Source organism: Balaenoptera borealis (genome assembly GCF_965194805.1).
Source record: "Balaenoptera borealis genome assembly, chromosome: 1".
NCBI classification, from domain to species: domain Eukaryota; kingdom Metazoa; phylum Chordata; class Mammalia; order Artiodactyla; family Balaenopteridae; genus Balaenoptera; species Balaenoptera borealis.
In genome coordinates, this window is record NC_138860.1 from 62,191,290 (window position 1) to 62,219,209 (window position 27,920).

General features: G+C 43.6%; 1 protein-coding gene across 8 annotated transcripts in view; it reads left to right on the forward strand.

Moving 5' to 3' along the window:
- Window positions 1-886: 886 nt before the first annotated feature.
- The window catches only part of GPR161 (G protein-coupled receptor 161), a gene marked incomplete at its 5' end in the record, with an annotated part of 69,813 nt that continues 42,779 nt past the window's right edge, over window positions 887-27,920 (forward strand). Inside the window, 4 exons of one of the 8 annotated variants that reach the window (XM_082360801.1) lie at window positions 8,719-8,933; window positions 9,366-9,416; window positions 10,606-10,730; window positions 11,696-11,742. In XM_082360801.1, coding sequence (XP_082216927.1) covers window positions 11,718-11,742 — 25 coding nt within the window. The other 7 variants (XM_082360800.1, XM_082360804.1, XM_082360802.1 and 4 more) reach the window with 7 other exon arrangements.

Here is a 27,920-nt window from a genome sequence, read left to right on the forward strand (position 1 = left end):
ACTGCTCCCCTGGCTTGCTCACTCTGCTCCAGCCTCCCCAGGTTACTTGCTGTTCCTTAAAGATGCAAGGCACACTCCTGCCTTAGATTCTTTGCCCTAGCTGATCCATCTGTCTAGAATGCCCTTTCTCAGACATCCTAATGATTCTCTCCCTCGCCTTCTGCAGGTCTTTGCTCAGGTATCAAATTCTCAATAAAGCCTACCTTATCACCCTATTTAATGTCCTCTGCATGCAGATCCTCCTTTTCCTGCTCTAATTTTGGTTAGAATGTAAGTCCCTTGAGGGCAGGAATCTTTGTCTGCTTTGCTCACTGATGTATCTCAAGAGTACTTGAAATGTGCTCAACACATACTTGCTGTAGATAAAAACATATATTAATATGTATGTTTGGATATATTTATCAAGTGTTTAACTGTATTTTTGTTTTAAAATTATATATTGAAAATAATGAAATAATACATCCTTTCTATAAAGAATTCCATACAGTAAGTGTATAAAGTAAAAAGTAAAAGTGCCTGTTTCCACTAATCCACATTCAAATGTAATCACTGTTTCTGGTTTGGTGTGTGAAAATTGATGCAGGGAAACCTCACTAAAATAAATTCCGGAGGCCAGAAGGAGGAGCCCTCAGGCAGAATCAGTGCACCTCAATCACAGGAAGAATTGTCAATTACAGACAGAGGAATCATCAACAGGAAATCATCATCACCTACAGGTCCCAACAGGGAAAGATGAACATTGTATCTCCTAAGAAATCAGCTACCCCAGCAATTCAGCCAATGAGAAACGGTCATCACTCTGAATTCTCACTTTTCTCCAATGGACTGTCACTCAAAACAACCCCTCCCAACTTCCTTTAAAAAAAAAAAAAAAGATTTATTTATTTATTTTTGGCTGCGTTGGGTCTTAGTTGTGGCACGCGGGATCTTCATTGAGGCATGCGGGATCTTTCGTTGCCGCGCGCGGGCTCTTCGTTGTGGTGCACGGGCTTGTGGCGTGTGGGTTTTCTCTTCTCTAGTTGAGACACATGGGCTTATTTGCCGCGGCATGTGGGATTCCCTGACCGGGGATCAAACCTGCCTCCTCTGAATTGTAAGTCGGATTCTTTACCACTGGACCACCAAGGAAGTCCCTTTTTTTTTTTTTTTTTTTTTTTTTCCTATAAAATAACGTTCCTCTCCTTTGTCTGTTGGACTTCCCTGTGGTTTTTGCTGTGGCTTGCTTGTCCTGAATTGCAATTCTCTGCTATTCCTGAATAAGCCCATTTTTGCTGGTAAAATAACCCGCTGTTTCATTTTTCAGGTCAACAGGTATATACTCTTCCAGACTTTTTTTAGTGCACATGCAAACATGCACACAGACACATATATGTTTACAAGAATGAGATCTTGCTACTTATATATTTCCTGGAACTTTTTAATTTCCTATATCATGGGCAGCTTCCCATGTCAGCACAGATAGATCTATTTCATTATTTTTGTCTCGTGTATTCTACTGCATGGATAGCTGAGATATTTTTAAATGATGAAGTCATTGGTCTGTGGAGATGATTATTACCTAAAGTTTAATTCTAGCAAAATGTCATCAATTTTAACTTGAGAATTGAGATATTTGGCAAAGAGATTGTTCCAGTTTACCTTTACCTATAAATAAATTGTAAGAAGAAAAGTCATTTGTAAATACTATTACTAATGAACAGATAATTTAAGAAAATAAGTACTTTTATATTACCATCTAATAAAGGTCATACTAGAGGAGGCCCATTTATTTTGAAACTATATATTATATATATTAACCAGAGGCCATTCTTTACCATTTACTAAACTAGTTTGGGACTGTAAGGTCAGAGCTCTTTGGATGACCCCATCTGTGCTTCTCTGTTCTACTGCACCCAGAGATAGACACTGCAGATACAGGTGTGACTGAAGCATGGCAAAGCTGCAGAGGCAGCAGGGTGGAACACAGTTTATATAGTACTTATCCAGTGGCTGGGAAGTCCAAGACCGAGGTGCCAGAAGATCTTGGGTCTGGTGAGGATCTGCTTTCTGGTGTGCATATGGCTCTCTTTTTGTATCTTCACAAGATGGAAGGCAGAGAGAGAGAAGCAAGATCTCTTGCATCTCTTCTTATACGGGTACTCATCTCATTTATGAGGGCTCCATCCTCATGACCTAATCACCTCTCAAAGGCCCCACCTCTGAATGCCATCATACTGGGGGTTAGGCTCCAACATGTGAATTTTGGGGAACACAAACATTCAGTCCATTGCAGTGTGTGTAAGTGTATGTGTGGGTACACATAAGTACACATAAGTGTACCCACACACCTGCATTTATTGAACACCTACTATGTGTGGCATTTTCATTTGTTACTTCATTTAATCTTCACAAGGATCTAGTGAGTTAAGTCCAAGCATGGTCCCCAGTTTACAGACGTGGATACTGAGGCAGAGAAAAGTTACATAAAATGTTCTGGTGGGGGTGGAAGAAAGGACTGATTACAGAATTGAAGTTCTCACCTTTGAATCTGACGAACAGAGGTCTCTGTCAACTAGCAGCTCAAAAGTCATAATGGGACTATGAAATAATACAAATAAAATGCCCAGTTAGGGACATCAGAACATAGTAGGAGCCCAATATATATTTGTCAGATCTGACTATCTGTGTACTCTGTACAGACCATCTTTAGAAAAAGTTGCCTGGGTTTAACCAACAATTTTACACAGAAAATCCACCATCCTAAAAGCAAAAGTTTTCTATAGAAATTTTCAAATGCCCGTATCTCCAGTAATTTTGGACAGATTCTTCTGCCTTCTCTTTTTCCATCCTATACACACACACAAACACAGAGCAGATGTTGCAAGGTGAGACTGTTGCAGGTGACGTCTGCAGCCCATAGAATCATGGATGGCTTCACTCACAGGTAGACACAACCCAGAATAAAACCCACCCCCAAGAAACCGGCTTGTGGGAACACTTGCTCCCTCTTCCTTTCCTGGTTTTCAGTTTTCTAGAGCTATTTTATCAGTCATATTGTGTCCATGTCTTCTTTTGTAAGACTCCTCCAACATGTTTCTGGAAGCATGCACAATGCAAAGGCAGAAGAGAAAACTGCTTACGTAGGAGATATCACAAAAGAAGAAAGAACTGAGCTGGAGGTTTGAAGGCTTGTTCTCCAACTAATGGGTCCCGGCCATGTGCATCAGAATCACCTGGGGGTATGTGACAAGATGCAGAATCCTAGAGTGCCATCCCAGACCTGCCATATTCGTTAGTGGAACTATTCTCAAGTCTAACATACCCTTTTAAACAAAGAACAAATATTTGATAACAACCTTTTAGTATCCTGAAATGAAATTTATAATAACATAATCTACTTACATATGGAATTTCGAAACTTTAAAATGATACTCTTAATGTTAATAATCATAATGAGCGATTAATTCACATTTCTATCCATAACTTTTCTCACCCAGAGAAAAGCCAAAGGATCTGTAAGACATCTGGCCTCCTGTTTCCTCTCTGAACTCAGATTCTATTTCTCTACCTCTTACTCTTGCTTCTCAAGCCACACTCGTCTCACTGTCCCTTTAACAACCTGAGGATGTTGCCTCCTCCGGGCCTTTGCACTGGCTCTTCTCCATGCCAGAAACACTCTTCCCCAGATGCCTACTTGGCTGACTCCCTCACTTCCTTCAAGTCTTTTCTCAAAAGATACCTTCTCAGGGAAGTTCTCCGTGACTACCCTATTCAAGCCCCATCCCTACTTCTGAGACTTCATCTTCCCTTCTCAGCTTTATTATTTTTCTTAGTACTTATCGCTACCTAAAATAGAATATATTTTGCTTTTTTATTGTGTCTTCTCCACCCAAATATCAGCTCCACGAAGGCTGGGATTTCTTTCTTGTTTCCTGGCATATTGTGGGTACTCAGAAAACAGTTGTTGAATGAATGAATGAATAAACAACAAAATTATACTCATTTCAATATGTTAACCCTACTAGATGACACTATAAAGTGGTCAGACACTTGCAGTCATAGATAGGATCACTGTGAACATGATGTATAAAAATGCAGACCTGGTCACCTAACTTGTATTGGTAAATCTGATACCTTAAGTGACAGTGATTTTCCAAACTGATGAACAAATCTTGGTGAAGTCTGAACAAATCAAAGTACACTCTTCCCTCAGTTTACACAGTAATGGCATTCCTGAACAAACTGGTGTATAACAGAACCATGCAAAACAAAGCAAACAACACCTTTGTGATCAGATTAAGATAGTTTGATTCTAGACTCAGAAAATGATAAACAGGTTTTTTTTGTGGGTCCTTCAAAAGTCACAGCGTTCTTTTTGCCTAGGACAGTCCCACATACTTCAAGACGTCTTGTATCCTTGGCCCCCACCCACTAAATGCCAGGAGTGCCCTCTAATTATCGTGACAACCCCCAAATGCTCCCACAGATTTCCAAAATGTCGTATTGAGAACCACTCAGTTTGATGCTTTGTGTTCCAAGTAACAGAGAAATAAACCCATATGAGCTTAAAAAAATTATTTGTTGGGTCCTGTAACTGATGGGTCCAGGGGTACATCAACTTCAGGGAAGGCTTCATCCAGGATCAAATACTTCAGCCAGGGCCTAAATTCTCCTATTTCTCACCCCCAACACATACCTTTCTGTACTCTGTTTCCTAAGCTTTGGTCCCACCCAGCATTGTCAGCAAAATGTCCTTGAGGCTTCAATCTGACTGGTCTCCATCCCTGAACCAATGATGTGGTCGAGAAGGATGGGAGATGCTGAGAATCAGAGTCCAACCCTGGAGCTGGAGGAGAGGTCAGTTCTATGTAAACGCCATGGCTGACCCCCAGGGGGAAGCAATGGTTTCCCGAAGGAAAGTTAAGGGTACACTGCCTGCAGGAGAGGGAATGCGTGCTGAATAGCAAACAGCAGCTACCCACAACTCCTGAAGAGTCATTCTCTCTGGGAATGCAGCCTGAAACTCAGCAGCTTAACAAATTTCCCAAGGGATTCTTCTGATTTTTAAAAGAGCTTTATTGAGACATAATTTACATACCATAAAGTTCATCCATTCAAAATGTAGAATTCACTGTTTTTTAATATATTCACAGTTGTGTAACTATCACATGATCAAATGTTAGAACATTTTCATCATCTCCAAAAGAGACCTTGTACCCCATTATCAGTCACTCGCAGACCACTCCACCCCCAGCCCTAGGCAATCACTAATTTTCTTTCTCTCTTTAGATTTACCTATTCAAGATATTTCGTATAAATGGAATCATACAGTATGTGGCCTTTTGTGTCTAGCTTCTTTCACTTAGCATAAATAATGTTTCCAAGGTTCATTCATGTTGTAGCATGTGTGAGCACTTCGTTCCTTGTTATGGCTGAATAATATTCCATTGAATAGGCCACATTTTGTCTATCCAGTCATCCGTTGACAGACATTTGAGTTGTTTCTACCTTTTGGCTATTATGAATAATGCTGCTATGAACATTCATAAACAGATTTTTGTGTGGGTGTATGTTTTTATTTCTCTTGGTTAGATATCTAGAAGTGAAATTACTGGGTCATACGGTAACTTTATGTTTAACATTTTGAGGAACAGCCAAACTGTTTTCTAAAGTGGTTGCATCATTTGACATTCCCACCAGCAATGTACAAGTGTTCTAATTTCTCCACATCTTCCACAATACTTGTTATTGTATTTTTCATTATAGCCCTCCTGATGGGTGGAAGGTGGAAGCTTGTTGTTTTGATATGCACTTTCCTAATGGCTAATGGTGTCCAGTAGCTTTTCATGTGCTTATTGACCATTTATATATCTTCTTCAGAGAAATGTATGTTCAGATCCTTCAGCCATTTAAAAAATGAGTTGTTTACCTTTTTATTATTGAGTTGTAGAAGTTCTTTATATATTCTGGATACATGTCCTTTATCAGATATATGATTTGCAAACAATTTATCCCATTCTGTGGGTTGTCTTTTCATTTTCTTGATGGTGTTCTAGGAAGCACTGAAGTTTTAAATTTTTATGAAATCCAACATATCAAATTTCTCTTTAATCACTTGTGCTTTTGGTGTTGTATCTAAGAAATCTCCAAGGGCTCCTTATATATCCCAAAGTTTGGGAACCAGAGGCCTCTGAAGACATACTTTATTTTTATTTTTTCATTAATATATTTTAAATGTTTTATTGGGTTAGGCCCTGGTCCTATAATGGTAAATAAAACAGATAGGGTTCCTATTATCATGGAATTTATGTCTACAAGTGGAGGTATACTATAAACAAATACATAGAAAAAAGACATATATATAATAAATTGGGATATATTTTATATTGGGGATCTGAGAGAGAGCAGAGGTTAGAAAATGTCATTTAGATTGGTCAGGGAGGACATTTAAGCTGAGTTGTCATGTGAAGAGTGAGGGAATAATATTCTATGTGGAACATGCAATATACTTCCCAGTTTTGCTTTGACTAGTTTTATGTGAACTGCTGTACTGAAAAGATATTTTATATCAACAATGTCTCATCATGTGTAGATTCTTCAACCAGCATTTAGGATTCATTTGGATGAGGCCTCACATTATCTTAGTTCAGAAGTCTTTAGGGGGGACCCCAAAGGAAATGGCTTATGAAACTGATTTGGGGAAGAAAATTATTATATATCTTTTGTTTAAAAAAATTAATCCTTGCACAAAACCAATGTCATGTTTTCACACGACTGTCATCTGCAATATAGATGTATAGATGACATCTATACAGTATCATCTATACAGTGATATATAGTAAAATAATTAATATTTTTTCTGTGTTTTCTCTGTCTGACTGAATACTGCTCACAGCTCAAGACTAGCTTTAGAAGAAGAAAAAAATTTTAAGAGAGCAATTGAAAAAATGCATTTGTTGGCAGCAATTTCTATCCTTGAATGCACAGTAAGTTCTGAGCTTATGAGCTATGGGAAGAAAAGCCTTTGTGATAAATAATATATTTGATAATGAGCAGCAGGAGAAAAAAAATGTTTTCAATTGAAGAGTTCAAAATGAAATAGAATAAGTCTGGGAAGGACCTCTCTTGCATCATGGGTGGATATGGAGCTGAAAGAGCCATAATTGTTTTTGATTCTCATTCTCTCATGCCAGTCTATGGCATATGTTACCAGACCTTTCTTGAATACCAGCTTTCAAAAGGGTTTAGTTTTCTATGGCATTGGGTGACTTACTTACATTCTCTCATTTCACCTTTTTAACTCTACAGTAGGCAGGTGTGAGTATGCCTATTTTATATATGAATAGGCTGAGATTCAGAAAGGTTAAATAACTCCCCCAGGGTCACAAAGCTTAGCCAGTGTCTGAGTCAATGCAAATTAAAAAAATAAACAGGGGTTTCAGAATAAAAGTCTAAAATACGCTCTAGAACAGACTGCTTCAAGCTCCTTCAAACATCTGGCTTGCTGGTGACCTAGAATCTGAGAGGAGTTTCAGTTTCCAGCTTTTGACCAAATAGAGCATCTGTCCCATAGGAATATTAAGGCATCCATTTACTTTTTGTGTCCCCATTATCCCATTTGTCCCTGAAGACAAGCTGGGTGTTTGGCAGGTGCTAGATAGTAAATTATCATTCTAAATGGTACCTCAGGGTCCTAATAATAATAAGGAAGCAGCTCCCACAGTGCCAATCTGTAGACAAGGGAATAACTAATGCATTTATCAAAGCAGATGGATTTCAGAGGAACTTGAATCCTGCTCTGGGCATAGCATCAGTTTTTGCTGGAGTTCGGTGAACTGGGCTTTATAACTTCTTACCCGATTCTTTTGCTGCCCCATTTCTCTCCCTCTGTTTTTAAAGCAATTCTATTGTTTGCTTCAACTTTTTGTCCCCTTATTGAGGCTGCTGCACAGAAAACGCAGGAGGCTAGGGATGGTATAGAACGTGGGTAGTGAGGAAGGGGGGAAAAAAAAACCAATCTGGGAAGGAAGTGTTCTGTCCTCTGAACTGGCAGCACCCTGGTTTGTGTATTGTAATTACGGCTCCCCAGCCTTTTGGCTCAGAGGGAGAGTAGAGTAGCATCGTAAAGATCTGTTTACATCCACCCTCCCACTCCCAGGGGCTGTGGGTTCCTCAAAGGCTGGCTTCGCGGGTTGATTCACTGTGATATTCCCAGGGCGCAGGACACTGCCTGGCACCAGGCAGGCGCTCAGGCACGTTGGCTACGTGAATGAAAGGTGAGCAGGAAAGGCAATGCCAGAAGGAGTCCACGGCGAGATTGGAGGAGGAGAACGGGACTGTGCGGAGCCTACGGGAAGAATCCGAAAGTATAAGTGTGATGGAGAGGCAAATGGAAAAGGGGACGTCCGAACGGCTGGAACTGGGACGGAGGAACGGGATCGGGGAAGGCCCGAGGAGGGACCACAAAGGTTTACGGGAGAGAAGTGGTGCGAGCCGAGAGGGTAGGGGCGAGACAAAGAGCCGCAGCTGAGGCCGATCGTGGGAAGAAATGGAAAAGTGGCCGGGAGGGAGGGCAGACGCGAAGGAAGGGGCGTGAGGGATGGGAAGCGGCGGCGCCCGGGCGGGGAGGAGAGGCGGCGCGCGGGGCTCGGGTGGGGCGGTGCGGGGCGCGGGGGGACTGGGGTGGCCAGCGGGCGGAGGGGCCGGGACGGCGGAGGAGGGGCGGGCGGCGCGGGCGGAGGAGGGGCGCGAGCGCCGCAAAGTTACTTGGCCTGCGCCCGGGCAGGGTCCGCGTGCTAGTGGCGGGGCGGCGGGAGGAGCGAAGCGGGGCTCGGCGGGGTGAAACCCGAAACCTCCGGTCCCCGAGCGCGGCCGGGAGGAAGGAAGCGGCGGCGGCGGCCGAGGCGGGGAGGCGGCCAGGCGCGGCCCTGAGCTGCCGCGGCGTCGGCTCCCGGGTGAGCACCGGCGGGGGCGGGCGGGGAGGGGGGCGCTGGCAGGGCTGGAGCGTGGCCGAGTTCATTGTGCCGGGCGCGAGGGCGCAGGCCCGGCGGGGTCTCTGCGCCCCCTTCCCCCACGCCTCCCCGCCCCCACGGCGCATTGCTTCTCTGCGCGCCCCCTTGGAGGTAGGGGACTGTCCTCCCGGGCGCACTCCGCCTTGCTTCGGGGAGCCGGGGCTCTTTGTGGGAAGATCTTGGGGGCGCGCCCCTCCCCTGCGGCCAGGGGCTTCTGAGAGGCCCTTCCCACTAGCCCGCCCCCCTTTTCCGGCGCCGCCCGAAGCCCCATTCTGAGACCCCCGGAAAGGGAAGACCTCCGTGCGGGCCCGCGACCCGGCTGATAGGGGTCGTGCCCCCTCGGGCCGAGGGGCTTTGTGACCCGCTCCGGGACAGGTGTGTGGGGCAAAGCGGCCTCGACCCTCAGCTGAAATCCGTGAGGACCAGGTGAGCTACATCGTCTCTGTCGGGGCTCAGGGCGCTGTCTCTCGAGCAGGGCGGAAGATGCGCCCAGAAGTCGCTCGGCCCACCTTGGCGCCGCCGGGTAGGCGTCTCTATTCCTCAGGTCTTGAGATTCGTTTAGCTTTGGGGGCACTTGGCCCGCCTTCTGGGCCAGAGCTTAACTGCTGTGCAACGTTTTGACAGAGGCTTGTGGGATGAGAATTGTCTGTTGGTTAACTGGGGTGCTCTGGGGCGCTTCAGAAGGGTCTGCTCTCCAGTAACCACACAGTGGTGTGTTGGCATCACTTTATCTCACATCTTTGAGACTATTTTTGTTTTTTATTGTACCTTTCGTCTGTTTTGCAAAGTGCTTTCTAGAGCAGGTCATTTGATCCTCCTGCCTGTGAAGGTGGTGTGGTTTTGGAGGGAAAGGACTTCAGCTCCTTGATGTATCCAATTGGGATAATGATAACACCAGGCGAGGGAGGGGGGCTGGGGGGTGGTGGTGGAATGGGCATCACCGTGCCCCCTCCCCGTCCAGCCAGCGCAGATTCCGCCTAGCCTCTTCTTCCCCAGTGACCTGGACCTGGAAATGAGCTTCCGAGAGCTACTGCATCGGGAAATACTAGGTGGCTTTCCCTCATAATCCCTCTTACTGCGGCCACCGAGACAGGTTAGGAAAGGCCTTTCCCAGGCCCCCAAAGCAGAGAGAGGAGGTGGGAGGTACCTCAGATCGTACAGACAGGGGTTCTTCATCCGGCTCTCTTTTACTGGGATCCAACCACCCATTTCAGTCACTTCTTCCACAGTGCCCCTCTTTTCCTGTCTTAGTCTACACTCATTTTATACTTCGAAGATGCTTCCAAGCACTTTTATATACACTTTAAAATGTCATTCACGTAAGAGCCCTGTGAAATGGCGTTAGCTGGTTTTACAGGTGAGGAAACTGAGACTCAAGAGAGAAGTGCTCTGCTCAGCAAGGAAGGAGCCCAGACTGAACTCAGGTCTTTTGACTTGGCAGTGCTTTTCACGTGGGCTCCATCACACAGGTGGCTCCTGGAGCTCAGGATGTTCTTTTGCCCTATGGCTCCAGGCCGTGACGGGAAGAATAGAAACTTTTCCCAAGGAGGCCTGCTTGGCATTTAGAAACTCAGTCCAAGCCTCAGGTAGTCAAATCATGCTCTTTGTGTCGCAGCCCTGTGCAGCGGGGGTCAGAAAGGAGGCCTGGCCGCGTGATCAGAGGGGCAGCGTTCGTTGTTTGGGTTCTGTGGAGGACGGAATGGGCTGAGCTGGAACTGATCTAAACGTCAGCCAAAGGAGATACAGTTCTGTGATGTAAACTCTGCTGCTGGGGCCCGTCAGGAAGCCTGCGTGCAGGAGGAGGGCTGTGCGGCCGGGGGGGGGGCTGTGTGTAGAGCATGCCTTCCCATAAAGAGACAGGAGCAGGTGGGACAAGGTTCCAGCACACTGCTTGATCTGAATTTGGGGGGAAGGTGCAAACTTTCATGGAAGAGAGCTTCATGTTTGTAAAGTTGGCAACTAATTCAAAACATTTTTCGAAATGTGCCAGGTAACCAAATTATGTGTTCGGGCTGGTTGTGACCTGCAGACTGCCAGCTTGCAACCTTAGGAAGTACTTGCTGTCCTGAGATGCAGTAACGCATGACTGGAGGGGAGAAGTGGTGTCTTCTTGCTGTTTTTCTTGGAGAGCAAAAAACATCACCCAAGTTGGAGATAGCGCTCTGTGCTACCTGGAGTTTGGAAGAAGGATTGACCTGATGACTCAGTACTTCATTCGTTCAGCCAGTACTAATCTCATCTGTGATTCTAGTCCTACACCAAGAGAGTGCTCACACTGGTTGTTATCTGTTTCGCTGGCCAGTTTATGTGCACAGCAGGGCAGAGGATGGCATTCATGGCAGATATGTTCAGGGAACGATGGGAGCGTAAAGGAAGGAGTTTTCAGTGTGGCCAGAGGTAAAACCTGGAGGTGCATTTGATTTGGGTTTGTGTTTGATTTATACTCAAGTAACAGGTAAGACCACACCGTATTAAGAGCACAGTCTGAAGTCAGCTAGCCTGCACCCAGCCCTGCCACTTACAAACCTGTGACCTTGGATAAATAATGGAAAGCATGCCAGGAATGTAGTAATTTTTCAAAAGTATAGTTATTATAAAAGATTTTTAAAATATAAAAATCTATAGGAAAATAAAGTTCCCTCTACCTCACCTCAACTCCCTCTCTCCATCTGAAAGGTAACCACTGTACATGTATTATTTTCTATGTCTTTTTCAATGCAGAAATAAATGCTCACCAAGTCTGGAAATACAGGTGAATATGAATACATAATATATAGTTTATTGATATTATATTGTAAAACATGATAAAAATATTATTTGCATTTCCAACTTTAGGACCAACCTTAGTATACTGGATATACCTTTAAAAATACATAAACGGGGATCATATATAATTATATGCTCTGTGACTTACTTTTTTGAATTAACAGTAAGACTTGGATGTCTTCCAATATCAATATCATAGATACACGTCATTCTTTTTAATGGCTACGTTGTATTTCATAGTACAGATTCACTGTAACTCATTTAAACATTCTCCTACTGAGGGACTTTTAGGTTGTTTCCAACTTCATCTATTATAAACAATTCTGTAGTGAACATCCTTGTACATAAGTCTCTGTGTACTTGTAGAGTATATTTGGATAAAAGTTACTCTTAGAAGTGGAGTTGGTGGGTCAAAGGGAATGTATATTTTAAACATTTATTTAAGCAGAATTCCCTTTGTGTATTGGGATCTGGAGACTGTGCAGAAAAAGAGATTGAATTTGTTTAATTACTTACTTGTTTACAAGTAAACAAGGTTTACTTGTTTGGAGATAGGTAGTATGCATAAAGAATGACATTCAAAGGCTATAAAAGGTAACACCTCCCTCCTACCCTAGCCCTCTGTTTCCCTTTTTGGGTACAACTAATTTTGCCAGTTTTTGTGTGTTCTTCTAGAGACAGTCCATGAATCTATAGGCCAATTAAATGTATCTTCTGTTTTCTTCCCCTAAAAATTAAATATGGTAGTATGCTAAATACCCCATTCTGCTTATGGAATTAAAAAAATTTAACCTATATCTTGGAGACCATTCAATATCAAAGTTATGTGCACTTTAAGTGCTGATAGATTCTTCCAGGTCTACCCTTAAAACAACAACAACATAAAAAGCTTAATGGATTTACACTCCCTCAAATTGCTCAACAAATCCTTTAACAATTTTTCCATTGAATTGTTGGTGATTTCATCAATTTTTGAGGCTTTTTCTAAATTTTGGATTTTAATCCTTTTCTTGTTAATAAATCAAATATCTTGCCTTTTTTGTCTTCCCAGCTTTGCTTATTGTACCTTTGATTGTGCAGAAGTGTTTAATTTTTATGTGGTTAAATCTGTAAGACTTTTCTCTATGGCTTCAAGTTTTCTGTTTTATTTAGGAAGTCCTCTCCTATCTCAAAATTAAATTTTCCTAAATTTTCTCTTTCCTCTCCATTCCTACTTTGCTTTTTTCATCTAAAAATATTTAAAATTATATCTTTTACTTTTCTTCAGTTTCCCTCCTTTCTGACACTGGGGAGGTCAAGGTTTGAATTTGCTGGTGAGCCTCTTTAGCCAGTGTAGCATGTTTATTTCCTTCCATTTTTATAGTGACTTTTTTCACCAAGTCTTAAGGATGAGCTCTTCTCCAGGTGGGAGAATAGAGAGAGAGAGGGCATTCTGGACAATGGAATCATTGTCAGGTACAAAGTCATGGAATTGGAGAACAGCAGTGCATACTTGGAGAACTGTGATTTATTCAGTATAGCTGAAGTGGAGAGTCCTGTAAATGAATAGATTCTGCAGATGCCAAAGAATGATATGGCATGGCCAGGTTTGTGTAGGGGATGATCAGTCTTGTAGCAGTGGGGAGGACAAATTGGAGTGAGGGTGAGATCAAAGACAAGAAGATGAGATAGAAACATCTGATTGTCATTCAGGGGAAAGATGGTCAGGCTCTGAGCTGGGGTAATGGCAGTGAGGATGAAGTTTTGAGTTAGGATTTAGTGGTGCACTAGATGTCTGTGATAGGGAATGGAACCAACCAACATTTATTGCTTTACATACATTATCTCATTGAATCCTAGCAATGCTGTATGATAATCCAAAGCTCAGGTATGTCCATTACTGTACCCAAGGTCACACAGAAAGTGTCATTCATAGCCTTAGCCCCATCAGGATTATCTGACAAGAGTGGTCTAGGATGTCCTAGGTTCTGTCTTGAGTGATTTGGGTGGGTGGTGATTTTTTTTCTAGGGTAGAGAAAAACATGAAGAATAGTATATTGAGATGATAGAAGCAGAGATGATGAATTCCATTTTGCACACGTTATATCTGAGGTGCCTGGGTGTGACATATGGGGGAAAACATCTACTAGGTGGGTGGATATGAATCTGGAGCCCCCAAGAGTTGTCTAGGCTATAGATGGAGATTTTGGAGTCATCATTGTTTTGGTGAGTACAGAGAGGGAGCACACAAAGAGAGAGATGAGGTATCGAATAGGACTCTTCTTCTGCAAGTGGTAGAAAATCCAGTTCAAATTAGCATAAGCAAAAAGGAAAGTTATTGGTTCATATCACTAAAAAGCTCAAGAGTGTATTGGGCTTCAGGCATGGGTTCAGGGTTCAAATGATTCATCAGGACTTGTTTTCTTACCTCCCCTTGTCTCATGCTCTCCTCTCGTGATGGCTAGGCGAAGCTGCAGGTTCAGATCCAATGGAGGGGGGAAGCTGTCTTTCTCCCAGTTATCCCAGCAGCGGTCCTGTTACGTCTCATAAACTGATTTGGTCAGAGGGACTTGGAATGTGCTCTTGGCCAGGTGTCGATGGTGTGTCACATCCATGAAGGCACATGAACTCAGAGGAGGAAAAGGATGACTTCTCAGAGGAAACTCAGGGGCAACTGCAGAGCAAGGGGAAGAGAAGGAAGGGAAGTAAACAGTTAATTTCCTCTGCAGATGAGAAAGGAAGAAGTAGTGCCCCAGATGGCATCTTGGGAAACAGTAACACTTAGAGGACAGGATGATTCCAGGTAGATGTAAGGCTGGTAGGGAACAAAGCGGGGAGAGGCAGGAGAGAGCCGGGTCAGGGGAGCCAAGGGAAGAGGGAGTCTCAGGAAAAAAGGAAAGTTGTCAAAGGTGTCAGATGCTGGAGAGACCCCAAGGAAGGACCCGTTGGATTCGGCTAGGAGGTCATTGGTGACCTTGCCCTCAGCATAGGTAGTCATTTATTTTAGACTTGACTGGGACTACTTTCTAGAGGGTTCATATTCCTACATGTATTCTGCATTCCCCACCCAGGCCTGGGGATGGCCAGGTAAGGGCAGAGGTGTCGTGATGGCAGTCAGGAAACTGGGGTTTGTCAGTAATTAGGTGTATGACTCTGTGTAACTCACTTCACCTCTTTGGACCTTCAAGTTTCATCATCTGTAAAATAACACAATTAGAATGAGTTACTTCTAAGGCCTCGTTTAGCTCTCAAATGTTGGGGATTAATGAACTTGATCCCCTCTCACCATCTCTATTACCACAGCCCTGGTCCAAGCCTTCATCTCTCACCTGGGCTGTAGCAGCAGTCTCCTGATTGGTGTCTCTGTCTCCGTCTCCATGCTTGATCCCTGCAGTTCCTTCTTCACCCAGGAGCAGAGTAACCCTTCTAAAACATGAGTCAGATGCATCACTCCGGGGGCCTCCGATCCCACGTGGAGTCTAATCCACCCTCCTCACCACGGCCCACAGCACCCTGCATAATCCAGCCCCTCACCGTCTCCATGTCTGCCATTCTCCTCTTCCCTCACTCCTCTCCAGCTTCATTGCTATTCCCTGGACATGCCGAACTCATTCTGGCTCAGGGCCTTTGCGAGGGCTCTTCCCCTGGCCTGAAATTCCCTTGCATCATTTTTGGTCTCAAATGTCAGCTCCTTGGAGAGACTTTGCTGACTCCTCACTCCCAGCCCACCCACCCATTCCCCCCACCTCTTTACCCTGTTTTACTTATCTTCATAGCAAGCACCACTCTCTGGAATTATTTTACCTATTTATTGTCTGTTTTTTTAGATTTTAAATTTTATCAAATTCTTTCTTTCTTTTCATATTTTTTCCAGATTGCTTGAGATGCAATTGACATACAGCACTGTACAAGTTTAAGGTGTACAGCATCATGATTTGACTAACACGCGTCATGAAATAATTATCACAAGTTTAGTGAACATCCACCATCTCATATGATTCAAAATAAAGAAATAGAAAAAGTTTTTCTTTGCGATGAAAACTCTTAGGATTTACTCTCAACAATTTTCATATGGCTGTGTTAATTACATTTATTATGTTGGACATTACATCCCTAGTATTAATCTTATAACCACAAGTTTCTACTATTTATTATTCATTTGTTTGCTGTCTATGTCCCCTGCACCCTGAACGTAAGCTGCAGGAGAGGAGAGATTTTGGCGTCTTGTTCAGTGCTGTGTCCCAGCTGCAAAGTGGAGCTTGGGACCAAATAGGTATTCATTAAACATTTTTTGGGGGTAGCTGAGTGAGGAATGAGAAGGGGGAAGTTAAGAGTGTCCAGGAACGAGTGGCAATGTGTTAAGGGAGGGAGGGGACATCCCCTATTCTTCAGGGCTGTATATGATGGCATCTGTCTCAGACACGGTCATCAGAAAAAAAATGTATTGAGAAGGAGTACCACTTTAAACCATTTAAAAATATTATTCTCAATTTTAGCAATATGCGCTTAATTAGTTTGCTGGGCTCTATGAGGATAATGAGTAAAACAGATAATTAAGGGTAAAACCAATTAGCATAGTAATCATTGTTTATCTTGTGATAGAAGTAATCGTCTCAGCATAGCTTCTGTCTCTTCTTGTCTCCTTGGAGCATCTGTGTGAATTTGTTTATGGAGGGAGTTGTTTTATTCTTCTTGATCTGTTTATTAAGGATAAATAGTAAAACATGGAATGAACCCAATTACTCCTATAGAACAGGATTTCTCAACCTCAGCACCACTGACACAGTGGGCTGCGTAATTCTTTGCTGGGGGTGAGCGGGAGGCTGCCCTGTGCATTATGGGACGTTTAGCAGCATCCTTGGCCTTAGATGCCAGTAGCGTCCCCTGAGATGTGACAACCAAAGATGTCTCCAGAAACTGCCAGATGTCCCTTGAGGTGGGAGTGGGGGCAATAACCACTGATGGAGGATACTGGGGTAGTGACTGAGTCTGATTGTTATCTAGAGTCTTCTGATTGGACATTTTCAGACCCTCCCAGCCATCCTGATTCCCTCTCTAGGTTTAAAGAATGAGATTTGCTCTTTCAGGGTAGGGGCTGTGGGCATGGAAGGTCAGTTCCCCTCATCGCAGATGGAGGTAAATTGAAATTGCACGTTTCTCAGTCAGCTGGTCACGTTTCTCAGGCAGCGAGCACCTGCCTTATTGGTTACCGAGCAGCACAGTTCTGAGCTCAGCGCTTTTCTGCGGTGACGGAGCTCTCAGGCCCCGAGCCCCTGAGTGGAGTCAAAGATGCTTCCATTTTGCAGTCTCTTGCAATGCAGCTTTTCTCTCCTCTGTTTTATCCACTTAAGTGGTCAAATGAAACCTCTTTGGTTTTAATTAAAATTTGAAGGGGAAAAGAGAATTGAGTTTTCTTTCCATGTCTTAAATAACTTTCTTAAACAGTTTTTGAGTTTATCTCCCGACAGCCACTCCACTAGCTGCTTTCACATATGTTAATTCATGTATTCCCCTTGATAATTATATGAAATAGGTTCATTCCACTCTCTTGTTCCTCTCGGAGAAATTGAGGCTCAGGGAGGTTAGGACATACACAGTCACATGAAATTCAAACCTAGGTTCAGTCCAGATTCCGAAAAACATGTTCTTTCTATTGACTATCAGATCAAAGTAGATATTAATGAGTAGGAGGAATATAAAATATTTATTTTCTCCCACATGCAAAGTGCTGTTGGGAATTCAAAGGGGAAACTGAGGAAGAATTTATAATCCATCTGCAGGGGAAAGCATCCTCACCTAAAATAAAAACTTGTGCTAAGACATGCGTGTCTGAAAAGATAATATAAAAGAAGAACTAGATGTAAGGTGTGGTCAGGGTCATTGTGGGGATGGAATGTTCCAGAAAGGCTTCTTGAGACTTTTGCTCTTAAGGTAGATGTAAGGACCTGCAGCCAGATGTTATTCATATAAGTGTCAACAAGGGGGTAGGTGGCCTGGGCTTATGATAGTGGTCTCCAAGCTCTGCCAGGCTATGTGGGTCCACCTGCCCTTTCAGTATCACTTCAGTTGGAGAAAAGAAAGTGCTTAATTACAGAAAGCTGCTGTGAATCAATAACAATGTAAAAAATGAATTCAAATTTTATTGACCACTACAGCATATATAGACATCTGAAGAATAATAGTTCACATATGTGTGAGACATCATTTATTTGGTCTACAAACAGTAACTGCCAACTGGAGTTTGGGAATGCCTGACTTAGAGGTTGTGTGATAGGATAGTTTATAGAGGAAATAAAAATAAGAGGGAAGCAAGGTAGCTGAGAAATAGTAATACTCTACCTTGTTATGCAAGCCTGTGCAAATATCTTCTGCAAATATAGCTATAGTCTCTTCAAAATTCATATTTTTTAGACTTAGCCTTTTGGAAAATTCTAATGTCAGTCCTTCAGTATATAACATATTTGTCTGCACTTACATATCTTTCTGGTGGTATAAAATCCAATAGGAGTCGACAATCTTGCTTTTAAATTCGCAGTTTTCCTCTTACCACTTAAAAAAATATTAAAGTTAAATGGAGAGCTCTGAGCTGTTTCAAGGGTCGTTGTTTTTCTGGAAAATGCCACAGTTACTCACTTGAGCCGTATAAATACAGTTAGCGTGTCACTTATCTGGCAGAGTGCTGAGAAGTAGAAAATCAGCCCTCCCCAAAGGTGCAGGAGGAGATGACATCTGTATGAAAGAAGCCATACCTGGAGAACTTTGCACTGAAGCCCCCCCTCAGGATATCAGCCCCTACTTTACATAGACCTTTCCTTAGCTTGGCAAGGAAAACTACAGAGTAAACAGAGTAAATATACTCTGTATAGGGAAAAGGGCCACCAAAGGTTGAAACAAGTTGCAGAGAAAGTTTCAAAAAGAAACAATATGCAAGGCACACTTGGTACAATAGGAAATAATGTTACCCTTATCCAACTTGAGGGAATCACTGTGTTTCAAATCATGTAATAAAGTCTCACAGTGATAACCCACCAGCTGAGTGGGAAGCTGAACAGTCTTCTCTAAGATTTTAAATGAAAGCAATTACATTAGCACTGATCTGTAAGGTCAAAATTTCATTTATCTTGGCATTTAATGACCTTAAGTCATCATGAAAATCGTTATGTTCTGTATACTTTGTTTTAAAATATAGGGAAACGTATGATGGATATTCATGAATTTTGCCTAAAGGCTTGAAACAAAAAGTTTTGATGTTTTAAGGTGATAAAGCCCCACCAATTCATAAAACTCGCCTGTCCAGAATGAGGCATTTCGAAGGATTAGCTTGGGTTTTACTGCAGTTTTGGAGGGGAAGTTGTTACTGGAGGCCCTCTCTTTTTCTTTTTTTTTTAAATTGAAGTGTAGTTGATTTATAATATTGTGTTAGTTTCAGATATACAGCAAAGTGATTCAGTTATACATATATCAATATATGTATATTCAAATTCTTTTCCATTATAGGTTATTACAAGATATTGAATATAGTTCCCTATGCTATACAGTAAATCCTTGCTGTTTATTTTATATATAGTGGTGTGTATTTGTTAATCCCATACTCCTAATTTATCCCTCCCCTCCTCTTTCCCCTTTGGTAACCATAAGTTTGTTTTCTATATCTGTGAGTCTGTTCTATAAATAAGTTCATTTGTATTATTTTTTTTTAGATTCCACATGTAAGTGATATCATATAATAGTTGTCTTTTTCTGTCTGGCTTACTTCGCTCAGTATGATCATCTCTGTGTCCATCCGTGTTGCTGCAAATGGCAATGTTTCATTCTTTTTTTATGGAGGCCCTCTCTTTCTAATGATTAGAATCTTTGATTGTATATAGAGTTATCATGGAAAAGGGTGAACAAGTTAGGGTTATGGGGTTGTTTGCACCTTAGGGTCAAGGGGAATGCAGCAGGGGTAGATGGGAGAAGGGGATGGGTGGATAAATGGAGACCCTATAGCACCAATCCGTACCAGCAATTTTTTTTTGCACCATAATAATTATGCACAGCCCGGTTGGCCTTCCTCAGCATCTCTTCTCACCTTTGACCTAAGTGTCAAGTTAGGATAGCTTTCACAGCATGTAAAGGAAACCCTACTCCAAGGACTTAACCAGTAAGGGGTTGACTAGCCGTGGCTGGGCACAGTGGCTTTACAACTCAGTAGGTGATCTGGACTACTTTAGTCTTTCTGCTCTGCGTTGCATAGGACACCCAGCCACATGGTCGAAAGATGGCTGCTTCACCTTCAAGCACTGGGTTTGAGTTCTAGTCAGGAGAAAGGGGAGAGGGAAAAGGGCAGAAGCCACAGCTTGAGTCTGTGTCTTTTTGTCAGGAAATGGATAGGTTTCTGCCACCTTGTAGACTTCTGTTGACTGGAACTGGATCTAATGGCCACCCAAGCTCTGTGCAAGTGAGTTTATTTTTGTAGGTGCATTTGATGTCCCACATCAAGTCAGGGGTCTGTTGATAGGGGAAAGGGGAGAATGGATATTGACTGGATAATGAATAGTTTAATAGTTTATTAGTTTAATAGTTTGCTACATCTGCAAAAATAATTCTCTGAAGGCAAGAAATGCCTAGTGTGCCAAGATGTTCAGTGTCCCATTTTTTATACATATATTCACTTATTTATCACAAATATTGGGCACCTACTGTTTGCCAGGCACTGTTCTAAATGCTGACCCCAAAATTTACAGGCCCCAAATTTCTCAATTTCAGGGAGCCTACAGTCCAGTGAAAGGGAAAGACATTAACAAGATAAATAAGTACACACATATGCACTAAAGAGAAAAAATAAAAAAGGGAATGGGTCCATGAAGTATGGGGTATAAAATGTTAGGTAGTGTGAACTGGGAAGGCTTTGCTGAAAAGGTGATATAAATTAAGGCCTAAAGGAAATGAGAGAGAAACCTACGAAGATATGTGAGGTAAAGCCGTTCTAGGCATAGGAAACAGCAAGTGCAAAGGCCCTGAGGTAGACACATGCTTGATGCGTTTGAGAAATAGTGAGGAGGCCAGTGTCATCGGAATGGCAGTAAAAAGGTAATTTTTATTATAAGTTGGACCAGTAATGGAGAGCCAGATCGTGTAGGAAGCTGCAGGGCTTATTCTGAGTGACATGAGAATCCTTTTGGGGTTTTGAGTGAAGCAGTGACTTGTTCATGTGTTTTGACCTCTGTTTTAACCAGCTCACTCTGGTTGATGCGTTGAGGAGGGGGGCAATGGCAGATGCAGGTAGACTAGTGAGAAAGCTATTCTAATGACCCAGAGAAGACATAATGTAGCCTGGACCACAGTGATGGTAGCAGAGATAGTAAGACATAGTTGAATTCTAGACACATTTCAAAAGCAGAGCCAGTAGATTTGCTAATGGACTAGATAGGGGATGTGAGAGCAAGTGAGGAGTCAGGAGTGACTCCAAAGTTAGGGTCTGAGCAACTGGAAGGATGGGGGTACCGTAACACAAGATGAAGAGATACGGGAAGAGCAGGTTTGAGAGGCAAAGGACTTGAAGTCTGGTTTTGGACATGTTAGGCTTGTGGTGCCTATGCCATCCAAGTGGAGATGTTGAGTAGCCAGTTGGGAGCTCCAGGGAATGGCACTGGCTTCTCTGCCTGAGCACGGCCTCCTAACCAGACCCTTGGTCCAGTTGCCCCGTGAATCACCACAGCCACTTCTGGCATCAGCGCCAGGTAGACGTAGAACAGCCTAGGGCAGGTCTGACCTGGTCCAACCCAGCTTTGCCTTTGGGATTTGCTGGGATCCCAGTTCCAGGCAGGCTGGCCATGGGCCAGTGTCTTTGGAGGTGGAGGCTTTTCTGAGCCTGCCCTGGGAAAGCTGGCGTTTCTGCTCTTCTCCCACCCAGGGGAGTAGCGTGGTCCAGGCTGGGTATCCAGTGGCTGGCAAAGGAAAGTTAACTGCCTTGCGTGCAGCTGGGAAAGCTATTTCTGTAGTGAGATCCTGCCCGACCTTCAGGCTGCTAAGGCCTCCCCAGAGAGCTGTGGTCAGCCCGCCACTGCTTTCTTTCCCTTTCCCTAAAGAGCTTTTCTATTGGGGCTTAAGACTCTCCCCTGAGTGAGTTGTCTTCATCATGACTTCAGCCGGTATTTTGTGGGTTTTCTGGGAGGCCGAAGTGGCCCCTCCCCATCGGTGTTCACCGGGAAACACAAGGGCAGTGATGGCCGCTTTCAGTGTCGCTGGGGGAGGCCTGGGAGAGAGGCCAGTGGCCCTTTGAAAAAAAGTCAACAAACAGTCCAGCTTGGCTTAGTACTGAGTGTTCCTCACATTCTACGACAAAAACTGCACCAGCTGAGTTTGATGAGCAGAAAGTTGAGTTTTCCTTTACCATGTCATCTGGGGACAGTGCAGCGCGATGAATCATTTTACTCAGTGGGTTTACCTTGGAAGTCACTGCCGGACTAGTCCCTAGTGAGGAATAATCCAGGGCGGACGCAGCCTGTGTTTCCTCATCCGACGCAGGAAAAGGTTACTCTACGTGCCGTCTGAGGTTCTTCTCTTCTTCATCAGCGGGTGAGATGCCGTGAAGTCAGCTGACTTCCCTCATTTCATGACTCTCCAAACCCTGTGGGGAGAGAAGGTAAAGAGAAGGTACCCTGGTATATTTTTCCAACTTTTTTTTAATTGCTGTAAAATATATCTAACATAAAATTTACCACCTGAGCCATTTTTAAGCACACAGTTCAGTGGTATTAACACACTTATATGGTGCAATCATTACCACCATGCATCTCCAGAATTCTTTTCACCTTGCGAAACTAAACCCATTAAACAGCTCCCCCTGTCCCCCTCCCACCAGGCCCTGGCAACCACCATTCAACTTTCCATCTCTATGATTTTGACTACTTGTAAGTACCTCATATAAATAGAATCATACAATATTTGTCTTTTTGTGGCTGGCTTATTTCACTTTCACATAATATCCTCAAAGTTCATCCATGTTGTAGCATATGTCAGAATTTCCTTCCTTTTTAAGGCTGAATAATATTCTTTTATGTGGATATACCATAGTTTGCTTATCAGTTCATCAGTCAATGCACCCTTGGGTGGCTTTCATGTTTTAGCTACTGTGAATAATGCCACTATGAACATGGTGTACAAATAGCTCTTTGAGATCTTGCTGTCAATTATTTTGGGTATATAACGAGAAGCGGAATTGCTGGATCATATGATAGTTCTATGTTTAATTTTTTGAGAAACTGCTGTACTGTTTTCCACAATGGCTGTACTATTCTACATTCCCACCAACAGTGTACAAGGGTACCAGTTTCTCCACATCTTCACCAACACTTATTATTTTCTGGGTTTTGGTTTTTGTTTTGGACAGTAGCCATCCTAATGAGTTTGAGGTGGTATCTCATTGTAGTTTTGATTTACTTTTCCTAATCATCATTGATGTTGGGCATCTTTTCATGCACTTATTGGCCATTTGTATATCTTTTTTGGATGTGGGTTTTTTTTTTTTTTTTTTTTATAAATGTATTTATTTATTTTTGGCTGTGTTCGGTCTTCGTTTCTGTGCGAGGGCTTTCTCTAGTTCTGGCGAGCAGGGGCCACTCTTCATCGCGGTGCGCGGGCCTCTCACTATCGCGGCCTCTCTTGTTGCGGAGCACGGGCTCCAGACGCGCAGGCTCAGTAGTCGTGGCTCACAGGCCTGGTTGCTCCGCGGCATGTGGGATCTTCCCAGACCTGGGCTCGAACCCATGTCCCCTGCATTGACAGGCGGATTCTCAACCACTGCGCCACCAGGGAAGCCCGGATGTGGGTTGTTTTTTGTTGTTGTTGTTGTTGAATTTTAGGAGTTCTCAATATATTCTGAACACTAATTTCTAGTCATATATATGATTTGCAAATATTTCCTCTCAATCTGTGGGTTGCTTTTCTACTCTTCATGGTATCTTTTGATGCACAAATTTTAAAAATTTTCATGAAGTCCAGTTTGTCAGTTTTTTCTTTTGTGCCTGTGCCTTTGGTGTCATATCCAAGAAATCATTGCCAAATCCAGTGTTCTGACTTGTTATATTTTTTGTAGTGCTTTAAAGCCTCACCGCCTGCACACACTTATTTCTTTCTTTCTCTCTTCAATCAAGTTATTAGACCAATAGATCAGTAACACATTTTAGACTTCGTAAATCTTTATTCACTCATTCCACAAACAGGGAGAGTATTCCAACTAGAGAATAGGCAGAAGCCAGAGCAAATTGGAAATGGAAGCACGTAAGCACAGCTGACTGGAGCAGAACGTACATGAAGGGGTTGGTGGGTGAGAAGTCTGGAATTTAGATGAGGCCACACCATGTCGAATCTTATCTGCTGTGGTGAGTAGATGGATTGAAGGTAGTCTCACAGTCATAGGACCAAGTTGGAGAGCTACTACCTAATGCTCTGTTGAACTGGGCACTTAACCTTTCTGAGCCTCAGTTTCCCCATTTTATTCATTTAACAAACACTTACGTGGTACCAAGCTCTATTCTAAGCACTGTACAAATATTAACTCATTGATTTTGTCCACCAACCCTATGAAGTACTTACTCCTGAGCAAGGAGTATTATCTCCATTTGACAAAGTGGGGAGCTGATGCCCAGAGAGGTTAGGTAACATGTCAATGTCACAGAGGCCAGTAAGTAGTGGAGCTGGGATTTGAACCCAGGCTCTCTAGTTCCAGAGTTCATGCTCTTAACCATATGTTGTACTGCTTCTCTGAAACAGGGAGAAGAGTAATTCCTTCCTCTAAAAGTTATTCAGAAGATGAAGTGAAACAATGTATGTAAAATTACATTGTATGTTGCACACTGTTTTGCCAATACTGATTATCATTGGTTAATAATAATTAAACAATACTTTGGAAGTGGGTAAGATTCTCAAGGACATAGGGAGAAAGGAATGGATCAGGGACTGAGCCTTGGGAAATGTTTTTGCTGAGGAGCAAGAGCTTGGTTTTGGAAAGACATCTGACAGACTCATGGCTGACGCCCTTGTGGACAGGGTCATGGTCAGTGAAGAGCCTTCAGACTTTCCGTCCCTGCTGAAGGAAGTTATGGAGGTTGGTAATGTTGATAATGTACGTACAGAGGGGACCAAAGCCAGGTCTCTCCCACTGGCAAACCAAGAATTCAGACAAGGACCATAAGGCCACTGGGGTTCTGATTCTAGCTTCTTTTCCGTCTTCTGGTGCATGTTCCCAAACAGACCAGGACTTGGGCCAGCTTTACAGGTGAAGTGAAAGGTTTCAAACCAGGAAATTACCAGGTTTGCGCTTGTCCTTGTGGGGACAAGAGCAAAGCACTGTACCTTGTAACAGACCCTGGACTGGCTGAGTGGGCACATCCCTCTGAGGTTGCAGAGGCTGAGTCACTGCACCCACCATCTTTGGAACAACTTTCATGTGTGTGCCAGAGAAGAATGGAGGGAATGCAAGGAAGGAGACGGGGATTCTGTGATCTCTTTCCGGCTCTCAACGACTTGTGTGGTCTGGTGTGTGGGTGGGATGGGGGATCCACTGTCTCCCTCAGTTACCTTAGTGCCAATCAAATGGTTATTTGAACCTTCCTCCCAACTCCGCCCCCTCAACTGCTCCTGCTGGTGATTGATGTGTATAAAATGCTTTGAGGTGCTGAGATGAAGAGCCCCTGACAATATGGCCAACATGGCATCACAGTGACCTCACCTGAACTTATTTGAAGTGGTGTTTTAGCAACATTCCCTCACCTGGAGGGTTGTTTATTCGAACATCTTACGTACCTCCCTGTTGGCATGTGATTTCTCTAGAAGAGGGCATCTGGTGGTCCCAGCTTTTAGGCTGCTCAGCTCCTCGTAAAAATGGGAGGCCACAGAGGAGGAAGTGAGTCACTACCCTGATTGGGTATATTTAAGGATATCAGAAGAGAACCTTACACTAAAAGAAATGATTTGCTCTGGAGAAGACTTTTGAGGAGGTCAGGTATGTCTTGTCATGTCCAGCGCCCTTGTTAGGTACCAAGAGTCCTGCGTCCTCTGACCAGCATGGTCTCCCAACACAGACCCAAGCCTGGGCCTGCTATCTGTGGCCTCTCAGGCTGCCCCTTTGATGGCCCCATTTGTAATGGGCATTGTGCGGGTGAGTGAGGCCTCCTTTTCCTTGTAGCGGCTTATTGACGGGGTCACGGACCTCCTGATCCCCAAGAGACTACATGTACTCTGGGGGGTGAAGAGCTTCTCTATGCTTCCATGTGAAGAAACTCCACCATACTAGGGTCCGTGGTTCCATGGCGTGGTCCGTGGCAAGAAGAAAAGGATAAGTAGGTCTCGAGCAGGAGGCTGAGGTAGGCAGAGCTGTGCCTGAGGAGTCGGCCTAATCCTGAGAAAGGGAAGGTTCCTGATACCAGTGTCCAAAGAGGTGGGGTCTTGACGTGTTATATGCAGATCATGGTGTATCAGAGTATCAGTCAGGATTCTTTAAGTTGCAAGTGACAGAAACCCTGCCAAATTAGCATAAGTGAAGGAGAAAAGTCACCGGCTCATATAACGGAGGAGAACAAGAAAATTCAGAATCACACATTATTTCATCAGCATTTGTGAATGGATTCATTGCATGTTCTCCCTGCCCCCTTCTTTTTCTCTCTTGCTCTCTTTCTCTCTTTCCCTCTCTCTCTCATTCTCTCACCTTTATTTGCCTGTAAGCACTTTCCATGTAGTGTCCAAGATGGCCAGCTGCTGCAGCCCCAGGCTCATGGTATCAGCCTACCAACCCCATGGTAGGCTAGTCTGTCCTCCGGCTGTTCCAGCCAAAGTCCTGGGTCATGTGACCATGGCCTACGAATACGGGAAGAGTCCTTTCCCAAAGTAAAATCAGGGTGAACGCTTCAAATAGAAGCCATAATATGAAGTGAAAGCTCACTGTGTGCCAGATGCTGTTCTAGGCACTTGATACAAATAAACACACTGTTCTTTTTTACAGGAGCTGGGCTTCAAACCCAGGCAGACTTCAGAGTCTATACACTTAACCACCATGCCACACAACCTCTGACAAGTATAGGGTGACAGCAATATGAGCAGGAAAAAAGTCCACTATAGGTCAATGAAAATCAGAGTTCTAGGTAAAAATATGAGGTGGGACTAGAACATATCCAAATTTATACCATTAAATAAGGGAAAGCGAGGGCATCCACCTTTATATTGTAGTAATTCTGTTTTTGCAAAGCAAGGCATTTCTAGAATTATTTCTTGGGAATTAGCATGCAGGCCAGTTTATAAAACACAATAGATACCTGTCTCAATATTCTATAGTGTTGCCTTGTTTGTTAACCCAAAATGATATTGATCACTCCCTCGAGTGACAGGATTTGGCTTTGAATGACTTGAAGCTGTTGACAGTAGTCTAATCCGGCAGACATGTCACCGTCTGTGGGAATATTCAAGAGAACTGAAGGCAATTCCCAAAGAGGACTGACTGATACTTGGAGCCATGACAGTGAAGACAAGGACACGCACGTCCAGCCTTCCCTGGTGATCTGACTGAGAGGGCTGGCTCTCTTTCCCAGGAATAATTTCCGATACATTTATTCAAACCTCAGTCATGTTCCAGTGGTGTAAAGTGATTTATTTGGTCATGGCAGGACGTGGAGAGTGTGGGAGTCTGAAACACCTTCGTGTCTGGCAGCAGCACTGGCCAGGAGAGTGGTAATGTGAGTCACACTTGAATTTGCTTCCATTCAATGGGCCCTGGGTAAGCTGGCCGCCTACCAGGAAGCCTTCCCTGGCTGGGACATTCCACATCCTCTCTCTTGTTAAAGTACACCCCTGGGGAATTTGCTGGGGCTTGTGCCTTTCCCTCTCCAGGCCTCCTGGGGGAGGCTGGGGCTTTGGATTTCCCTGGGTGGTCAGCTCTTTGACCACGTTCCCCCCGCCTCCTGGAGAGGGTTGTAGCCGAGGACCTCAAGGATAGCACCCAGCCCTGGGCTCTCTGATTCTGCCATTCACTGGTGTCCCTGCTAATAGGGCCACTAGAGAGCTACCAGGTCAAGTAATACTTTATTCCTCCCCACCCCCACCGTCTTTTGGATTGAAAGTTTTGCATCCTATTTTTATTCTTTTAGTGGCTACCTTTATAACGTTAACACTCATATTCAGCTTAACAGTGACCAGTTTTAACAGTTTTGA